Source organism: Vicia villosa, linkage group LG5, assembly GCF_029867415.1.
Source record: "Vicia villosa cultivar HV-30 ecotype Madison, WI linkage group LG5, Vvil1.0, whole genome shotgun sequence".
Classification (NCBI taxonomy): Eukaryota; Viridiplantae; Streptophyta; class Magnoliopsida; order Fabales; family Fabaceae; genus Vicia; species Vicia villosa.
This window is the reverse complement of record NC_081184.1, coordinates 56,174,683-56,184,721: the sequence shown is the minus strand read 5'-3', so window position 1 is coordinate 56,184,721 and position 10,039 is coordinate 56,174,683. Positions and strand designations below refer to the sequence as shown.

At 38.6% G+C, this 10,039-nt stretch overlaps 1 protein-coding gene across 1 annotated transcript; it reads right to left on the bottom strand.

Annotated features, from left to right (window-relative positions):
- Positions 1 to 1,020: 1,020 nt before the first annotated feature.
- LOC131604694 (uncharacterized) lies at positions 1,021 to 2,207 on the bottom strand. Its single transcript, XM_058877119.1, has 3 exons — positions 2,184 to 2,207; positions 1,407 to 2,052; positions 1,021 to 1,286 (listed from the first exon to the last, which is right to left on the bottom strand). The coding sequence occupies exons 1-3, from the start codon at positions 2,205 to 2,207 to the stop codon at positions 1,021 to 1,023; spliced, it is 936 nt and encodes a 311-aa protein (XP_058733102.1).
- Positions 2,208 to 10,039: the final 7,832 nt, after the last annotated feature.

Sequence of the window (10,039 nt, the reverse complement as noted above, 5' to 3'; positions counted from 1 at the left end):
CAAAATCGGAGCCGACGTCAATCTCTTCTTCAACTCGGTAAAAATCTCCTCACATTGAAGATCCCACACAATAACCTTACCCTTGCAAGTCAACTTCGTCAACGGAAGTGCCAACTTAGAAAAACCTTCAATGAACCTTCTATAATAACCTGCTAATCCCAAGAAGCTTCGAATCTCGGTAGCCGACTTTGGAGTTTCCCATCTCAACACGGCATCTACTTTAGACTGATCCACAACAATGCCATCACCAGAAATGACATGACCAAGAAAACTAACTTCTTTCAACCAAAACTCACACTTGGACAACTTAGCATACAACTTCTTCTCTTTCAAGACTTGCAATACCAACTTCAAATATTCAGCATGATCTAATTCTAATTTAGAGTAAATTAAAATATCATCAATGAACACCACCACGAACCAATCCAGATACTCATGAAAAATACGGTTCATGTACTACATAAATACTCCTGGCGCATTACTAACACCGAAGGGCATTACATAATACTCATAATGTGCATAACGTGTTCAGAAAACCGTCTTCTGCATATCCTCATCTTTCACTTTAATCTGATGGTAACCCGACCTCAGATCAATCTTGCTACACACACGAGCACCAACCAATTGATCCATCAAGTCATCAATTCTTAGAAGTGCATACTTGTTCTTAATTGTCACCTTATTCAATTGCCTGTAATCAATACAAAGTCTCATACTTTCATCCTTCTTATGTACCAACAACACTGGAGCTCCCCACGGAGACACACTAGGTCTCACAAACTTCTTCTCAAGCAACTCTTCCAATTGCTTTTTCAATTCAGATAACTCTGATGCAAGCATCCTATACGGTGCCATTGACACGGGTCTAGTACCAGGTACAAGATCAATATAGAACTCAACTTCTCTCTCAGGCGGTACATTAGGAATTTCATCAGGAAATTCACACACCACCTTCAACTCGTCTATTATAGCTTGATTCTCAACAGGCGTCGATGCAACCAAATTAAACACTTGTACTTCTTATTTCATCAACATGCGCAACTGTCTAGCCGACAACAACTCAACACCTTCCTCTTCAGGAGTAGAAAACCTCACAGACTTGTCATAACAATTAATATGAACATGGTTATACTCTAACCAATTCATACCTAAGATTACATCCAAACCTCTCAATGGCAAGCAAATAAAATCAACAACAAAGTCTCTATCGAAAATCGATATGAGACGCTTTAAACACACAAGAGAAGTAGTCACCAATTCCTTAGTCGGAGTATCGACAACCATCTCTTCGTTCATAGCAGACAACACAAGACCCAATCTTTCAACACAATCAGCAGAGATAAAGTAATGAGTAGCATTGATATCAATAATAGTAACTAAAGGAATACTATTAATGAAACATGTACCTATGATGAATGCATCCTCACCAGGGGTCTGAGTTCCCGACAAGGCAAACACCTTTCCACTAGCTTGCTCCTTCTTGGGCTCCTGACACTTGCTTCCATTATGTCCCTCTTCACCACAGTTGAAACAGACCATCTCCTTATGCTTGCATTCAGGCACTTCATGTCCAATCTTACCACAACAAAAACATCTCTTAGTACCAGCAGTACACACAATGCTCTTGTGACCAGCCTTGCCACACTTGAAGCACACAATACCAGCAGGAGAATTTCCCCCACTAGTTCTATTTCCCTCAGTAGCTTTTTGCTTCCCCTTACCAGCTGGACCATCATAAGGCTTGCCACGACCTTGTTGACTCTTGCCTCGCTTCTCACTAATAACCTGATAATGAGCATTGTTGTCTTCCTCATAAATCTGACAACTATCAACCAAATCAGCAAAGACATGAATCTTATGGTAACTAATCACCTTCTTACTTTCTGGGTGCAATCCATTCTCAAACTTGATGCACTTCGAAAATTCACCAGTTGGTCCATCATAATGTTGGTAGAACTTAGCCAACTCACCAAACTTAGCAGCATACTCCACAACCGACTTATTCCCCTGCCTCAACTCAAGGAATTCGATTTCCTTCTTTCCACGGACGTCCTCAGGAAATTACTTCCTCAAAAACTCCCTACAAAACACAACCCAAGTGATCTCTTCACCATTAGCCTCCACCCTTTGACGAGTCTCTAGCCACCGGTCATCGGCCTCAACATATGAGTCCCATACCGAACCTTCTGATCTGGAGTACAGTCCATCACGCGGAAGATTCTCTCAATCTTCTTTAGCCATGTCAATGCTCCATCAAGATCATGAGTGCCCTTGAAAACAGGTGGATTCTCTCTTTGGAAGGTTGCTGTAATACGGTGGGAGAACTGACCTTTTAAAAATGTCGCGGTAAGCTAGAGTCGCCACCGACTTTTATTTTATCCAATTTATAGAAAGGCTAAAAGAATAGAAAAAAACCTTTTTTAAAAGACTTTGAGTTCAGGGGGTAAGTTATACAAAGGAAGGTGTAAGTTGTAACGCCCGAAAAAATAATTATTTGCTTAATTTAGACATTTGTGATGTTTTCTGAAATTTTTGCGTTTTGGGGTGATTTAGTCGGTATTAGTTCGGGATAGCGGATCGACATTTAATCGATAATTTTAATATTTTTAGTATTAGAAATATTAATGAGTTAATATTTAGCGTTTTGGGAATTTTCTGAGTAATTAAGTTTAGGCCGGAAATATGAGACACTGAGTAATAAGTCGGTATATTAAAATAATTGAATTTTATTTTTATGGAGTTTTAGTGGAAGTATTATTTTTATATTAAGTGTGGAAATAATATTGGGCTTAATTAATGACATCTTTAGGTATTAAGGGGGTATATTTTATTAGGCCCATTTGTGAATTAATAATTAATATAGTCTAGTTTTTTTTTTTAAATAAAAGTAGTAGAGAGTTAGTGTTTCTGAAAGAGAGAAGAAGAGGAAACCGAAGGAGAGAAAGAAAAGAGGGGTTAGGGTTTGAAGAGGAGACCCAAAGTGTTGCTCTAAAGTGCATTTTTTTCTCCAATTTCCAATTGAATCTTCTTAGAGCTGCACTCAATCCAAGGTAAGGGGGGATTCTTACTACCTAAATGGGAATATGATGGATTATATGTGGGTTTAGGGTATAGATTAGTTATTGTGTAGTGTTAATTTTTATTTTCTGTTTGAAATTGCAAATGGTTTCTTCTGTTCTTACTCTATGAATTGTTACCTAATATATATAATAGTCATATAACAGTAGGAACCATAAAGTAGAAACTTATATTTAAGTACGAGATATGCTATTTGTGAGTGGAAATGGGTTTATAGATCCATTACAGATGCCGCTGTAAGGCACTTGGACATCCAACAAGTAGTTTGGTGATGTCCGGCTGGTAGTTTTGGCTACCGGCAATGGAACTGTGTGGTTGATGGCGTCTAGCAGTGTTATTAGTGATGTCCTTCAGCCACCAAATATTCCTTCACATTTCAATGTTTACCATGGCTTGCTGTTTAGATTAATCTAGTGTATTCAATTACTTTGAGATATATATAAATTAGTTATGTAATAGATATACACACATATATATGATAGTATTATAAGGGGATATATACTAGAAAATCTAATGAGGAATAGATAGTATATTAGTATATAATAAGAGGATATAAAGGATAAGTAGTAGAAATATTTAGAATATTGAATTGAATTAATATAATATGATTATTAATTGTTTGATTTAATCGATAGTAGAATTAATTTCAATAAGTCTATTTAATTAGAAAATACTTAGACTTGAATAAATTATTCGGTTTATCGATAAATTACGGCACCTCGGGAATTTGACCGTAAATTGTGTTTTAGTTGAATAATTAAATTGAGAATAATATATTGCTAAGCTAACAATATTGTTTTGATAACTAACATGATATCTAATTGAGTTAGTTGTTGATTTGGAATTGTTTTTGGCTTATTTGATATATTGACATATTGCGATTATTTTGCGAATTGAGTGCAATTTGTGATTTTGTTTTGGATGCTTTTGTTGCGATTAATTTTGTGATTTCCAATATGATTATTTTGTGTATTCTTGTGTGAATAGCCTCATAGTGTGAATTATAGCAAATTTTGATATTGTGTATATAACGCTGTGAATTGATAAGTTGTAATGTGAGCCGTTGGCTAAAGTGGAACGGTGTGATGTTGATATGTGACCGTTGTTGTGTTGTTGTTATGTCGTTATTTCGTTGTCAAATCGTATTCGTTGTGTGTTTCCGCATAGCATAGCATAACATAAAGTTGAACGGTGTGATGTTGATATGTGACCGTGTTGAAGGCTTTGCCTTATGCCTCGGAATTACTGGAAATGTTCTAAGTTGGGAGTTTTACTCCAACGGTACCACATGCATATGCATAGTTGAGTCGCATTCGAGTCTTTGTTAGTTGTTGTTGGTTGAGGTTGTTGTCTATGCATTGTGATGCTTATGTGTTGATTCGTTGGAGATGTCGATGTGTTGATATCAAGACTATTCTTTAATGATGTTCTTTGTGTTGTTTATGTTGATGTTGTGTGAAACGGTGATTCATTTATATTCCTTACCTAATATATGATTTATCATAATCCTATTTATATAGTTTGATATCTCACCCTTTCTGTTTGAATGTTGCCTCCACGTGGGTAACATGCAGGTAATCCAGATGAGTAGCTGTTTCCGCTTATAGTCGAGTTTTGGGTGTCATTGCTCTGATACGTAGCACTCGGGGGGAAATGAACACTTGCTTGATGTTGTTATTTGCTTATTGAACCTTATGATGTATTTGAGGATTTGTTTGTATTGTTTCTTTTTATGATTCAAAAGATGTTATGTCTTAATTGTTGAATCATTGTGAATCTGTTGCATGTTGAACCTAAGTTTGGGTTATGCTTTGAATACTATGTTATTCAAAAGTAGAGGTATATGTTATGAGTTTTGTTCACTCCAATCCTGATAGTGTTATGTATTAGTTTAAAAAGCATGACAGGTTTATGTTTATGTTGAATGTGTGACATCCTGATTCTGTTGAGAATTTTTATACTCTGATTTTTCCGCATAAATGTTTTGGGGTAGATTTGGGGTGTTACATTAGTGGTATCAGAGCAGGTCGGTCTTGTCCGGCCAAGTGTCGAGTCGTAGTGTAGTCTAACAATCGTGTATTGTTGTTTGTGCTAAATTGTTTTTGTGTTGTAGTGACGCTATGGCTGGGAGGAATGATGCTGCGATAGCTGCTGCTTTGGAAGCGGTGGCTCAGGCTATGCAAAACCAACCGAATGCTGACGAGAATGCTGGATCTCGTAGTTTGGCGACTTTCCAAAGGGAGAATCCGCCTGTGTTCAAGGGTACGCATGACCCTGATGGTGCTCTTGATTGGTTGAAGGAGCTCGAGCGAATCTTCCGTGTTATGGATTGCACTCCTGCTCAGAAGGTCAGATATGGAACTCATATGCTGGCTAAGGAAGCTGATGATTGGTGGTTAGAGACGCTTGCTAGGTTGGAGTTTTCAGGTGAGGAAGTCACTTGGAATGTGTTTCGTAGGGAATTTTTGAGGAAGTATTATCCTGAAGATGTTCGGGGTAAGAAAGAGATAGAATTCCTAGAGTTGACGCAAGGGAACAAGTCTGTGACTGAGTATGCTGCCAAGTTCACTGAGTTGATTAAGTTCTATCCTCACTTTGATGGCGAAGGTGCTGAATTTTCTAAGTGCATCAAGTTTCAGAATGGGTTACGCTCGGATATCAAGAAGGCTGTTGGGTACCAAAAGATCCGTTTGTTTCCTGATTTGGTTGACAGTTGTAGGATCTTTGAGGAAGATAGTAATGCTCATCATAAGATGGTTAGTGATAGAAGGGGCAAGAATCAACAAAGCCGTGGGAAACCGTATGATGCTGGTAAAGGGAAACAAAGAGTTACTCATGGTCAGAGGTCTAATGGGGGAGATGCTCCTGCTAGGATTGTATGCTTCAAGTGTGGTCAACCTGGTCATAAGAGCAATGCTTGTACTGCTGATGCGAGGAAGTGTTTCAGATGTGGTAAGATGGGACATGCAATGTCTGATTGCAAGCATAAGGACATGGTATGTTTCACGTGTGGTGAAGAGGGACACATTGGTAGCCAGTGTCCAAAGAAGAAGGCACAATCCGGTGGAAAGGTGTTTGCTTTAGCTGGGACTCCTACAACTAGTGGAGACCGACTCATCAGAGGTACATGTTTCATTAATAGTACTCCTTTAATCACTATTATTGATACTGGTGCTACTCATTGTTTTATTGCTTCTGATTGTGTTGAAAGATTGGGTCTTACGTTGTCTTCCATGAATGGAGAGATAGTTGTCGATCTTCCAGCTAAGGGATCGGTGACTACTTCTCTGATGTGTTCAAAGTGTCCTTTGTCGATCTTCGACAAAGACTTTGCTGTTGACTTGATTTGTTTGCCATTGAGTGGATTAGATGTGATCTTGGGTATGAATTGGTTAGAGCATAACTATGTTCATATCAACTGTTTTAACAAGTCCTTGAGGTTTTCTTCTCCCGAGGAAGAAGGAGTTGGTTTGTTGACTGGTAAGCAGTTGAGACAATTGATGCAAGACGAAGCACAAATGTTCTCGTTGATGGCGTCATTGTCTTTTGAGAATCAAGTTAGAATTGACGAGTTAAAGGTGGTGCGAGAATTTCCTGATGTGTTTCCTGATGAAATTCCTGATGTACCTCCAGAAAGAGAAGTTGAGTTTGCGATTGATCTTGTACCTGGTACCAGACCTGTTTCTATGGCACCGTACAGGATGTTTGCATCTGAGTTATCTGAACTGAAGAAGCAATTAGAAGAGTTGCTTGAGAAAAAGTTTGTAAGGCCAAGTGTATCGCCGTGGGGAGCGCCCGTATTGTTAGTGAAGAAAAAAGATGGAAGTATGAGACTTTGTGTTGATTATCGACAGTTGAATAAAGTGACAATCAAGAACAAGTATCCGCTTCCAAGAATTGATGACTTGATGGATCAGTTGGTGGGTGCTAGTGTGTTTTCTAAAATTGATTTGAGGTCCGGATATCACCAGATTAGAGTAAAAGAAGATGATATTCAGAAGACCGCGTTCAGGACTCGGTATGGACACTACGAGTATTCGGTGATGCCCTTCGGTGTTACTAATGCTCCGGGAGTATTCATGGAGTACATGAACCGTATTTTTCATACTTACTTGGATCGGTTTGTAGTGGTATTCATTGATGACATTCTGATTTACTCTAAATCTGAAGAAGAGCATGAAGAGCATCTGAGAATTGTGTTGCAAGTTCTGAAAGAGAAGCAGTTGTATGCCAAGTTGTCTAAGTGTGAATTCTGGTTGCATGAAGTTAGTTTCCTTGGTCATGTCATTTCTGGTCATGGCATTGCCGTGGATCCTTCTAAAGTTGATGCCGTGTTACAGTGGGAAGCTCCGAAATCAGCTACTGAGATTAGAAGCTTCTTGGGTTTAGCCGGTTACTATAGACGATTTATCGAAGGATTTTCTAAATTGGCACTTCCGTTGACAAGACTGACTTGCAAGGGAAAAGCTTTTGTATGGGATATTCGATGCGAAAAAAGTTTTAATGAGTTGAAGAAGAGGTTGACGTCGGCCCCAGTTTTGACTTTGCCTAATCCAGGAGAGCCTTTTGTTGTGTACTGTGATGCTTGTTTGATGGGGTTAGGTGGCGTGCTTATGCAGAATGGTAAAGTGGTTGCTTATGCGTCTAGGCAATTGAGAACTCATGAAAAGAATTATCCTACGCATGATCTTGAGTTAGCTGCAGTGGTCTTTGTGTTGAAAATTTGGAGACATTATCTTTATGGTTCGAGATTTGAAGTGTTTAGTGACCATAAGAGTTTGAAGTACCTTTTTGATCAGAAAGAGTTGAATATGAGGCAGCGAAGGTGGTTAGAATTATTGAAGGATTATGATTTCGGTTTGAATTATCATCCCGGAAAAGCTAATGTTGTGGCCGATGCTTTAAGCCGAAAGACCTTGCATATGTCGGCTATGATGGCTAAGGAGTTGGAGTTGATTGAGCAGTTCCGAGATTTGAGCTTAGTTTGTGAAGTGACACCGCATAGTGTTATGTTGGGGATGTTAAAGATTAACAATGACTTTCTCGACAATATCAAAGAGGCTCAGAAGCTAGATGTGAAGTTGGTGGATTTGATGGTAGGAACCGGTCGACTTGAGAATGATGATTTCAAGTTAGATATGCATGGTGTGTTGAGATTCCGAGATCGTATTTGTATTCCTGATGATGAAGAGATTAAGAAAGTGATTCTTGAAGAGAGTCATAGAAGCAGTTTGAGTATTCATCCAGGAGCTACAAAGATGTATCAAGATTTGAAGAGTTTGTTTTGGTGGCCTGGTATGAAACGTGATGTGGCACAGTTTGTGTATGCTTGTTTGACTTGTCAGAAGTCAAAGATTGAGCATCAAAAGCCTACAGGGTTGATGCAACCGTTAGAAGTTCCAGAATGGAAATGGGATAGCATTTCAATGGACTTTGTAACAGGATTACCTAATACCTTGAGAGAATTTGATTCGATTTGGGTGATTGTTGATAGGCTTACGAAGTCGGCACACTTTATACCTATTAACATCACATTCCCGATTGCGAAGTTGGCAGAGATATATGTCAGGGTGATTGTAAAGTTGCATGGTGTTCCTTTGTGTATTGTGTCGGATAGAGATCCGAGGTTTACTTCCGATTTCTGGAAGAGTTTGCAAGAGGCGTTGGGTTCTAAGTTGAGGTTGAGTACGGCGTATCATCCACAAACTGATGGTCAGACCGAGAGGACTATTCAGTCATTAGAGGATTTGTTGAGAGCGTGTGTTCTTGAACAAGGAGGTTCGTGGGATACTTATCTTCCGTTGATTGAGTTCACTTACAATAACAGTTACCATTCTAGTATTGGGATGGCACCTTTTGAGGCGTTGTATGGTAGGAGGTGTAGGACTCCATTGTGTTGGCATGAATCGGGTGAGAGTGTGGTACTTGGACCCGAGATTGTTAGGGAGACTACTGAGAAAGTGAAGCTTATTCGAGATAAGATGAAAGCTTCTCAAAGTAGGCAGAAAAGTTACCATGACAAGAGAAGGAAAGATTTGGAATTCCAAGCTGGTGATCATGTATTTTTGAGGGTCACACCTGTGACTGGTGTTGGGCGAGCTCTGAAGTCTAAAAAGCTCACTCCTCGTTTTATTGGTCCGTATCAAATATCAGATCGAGTTGGGAGAGTTGCTTACCGTGTGGCGTTACCGCCAAATCTTGCTAATTTGCACGATGTGTTTCATGTGTCACAACTCCGAAAGTATGTTTCCGATCCGTCTCATGTGATTCAGATGGACGATGTGCAAGTGCGTGATAATCTCACAGTGGAGACGATGCCTGTGCGAATTGTGGATCGTGAGATGAAGATTCTAAGAGGTAAAGAGATTACTTTGGTGAAAGTTGTCTGATTAGGAGCTGCTGGTGAAAACTTGACATGGGAATTAGAGAGCAAGATGCGAGATTCCTATCCCGAGTTATTTGAATCAGGTAAATTTCTATTTTCGAGGACGAAAATATTCTAGTGGGGGAGAGTTGTAACGCCCGAAAAAATAATTATTTGCTTAATTTAGACATTTGTGATGTTTTCTGAAATTTTTGCGTTTTGGGGTGATTTAGTCGGTATTAGTTCGGGATAGCGGATCGACATTTAATCGATAATTTTAATATTTTTAGTATTAGAAATATTAATGAGTTAATATTTAGCGTTTTGGGAATTTTCTGAGTAATTAAGTTTAGGCCGGAAATATGAGACACTGAGTAATAAGTCGGTATATTAAAATAATTGAATTTTATTTTTATGGAGTTTTAGTGGAAGTATTATTTTTATATTAAGTGTGGAAATAATATTGGGCTTAATTAATGACATCTTTAGGTATTAAGGGGGTATATTTTATTAGGCCCATTTGTGAATTAATAATTAATATAGTCTAGTTTTTTTTTTAAATAAAAGTAGTAGAGAGTTAGTGTTTCTGAAAGAGAG

Excerpts from the sequence above, each read along its gene's own strand:
- LOC131604694 (XM_058877119.1), bottom strand. The coding sequence starts at position 2,207 with ATGGACTGTACTCCAGATCAGAAG. Across the intron at positions 2,053-2,183 it reads ACTGTACTCCAGATCAGAAG|GACGTCCGTGGAAAGAAGGA; the intron begins GTTCGGTATGGG and ends TAATTTCCTGAG. Across the intron at positions 1,287-1,406 it reads TGAGGATGCATTCATCATAG|AGATGGTTGTCGATACTCCG; the intron begins GTACATGTTTCA and ends CTATGAACGAAG.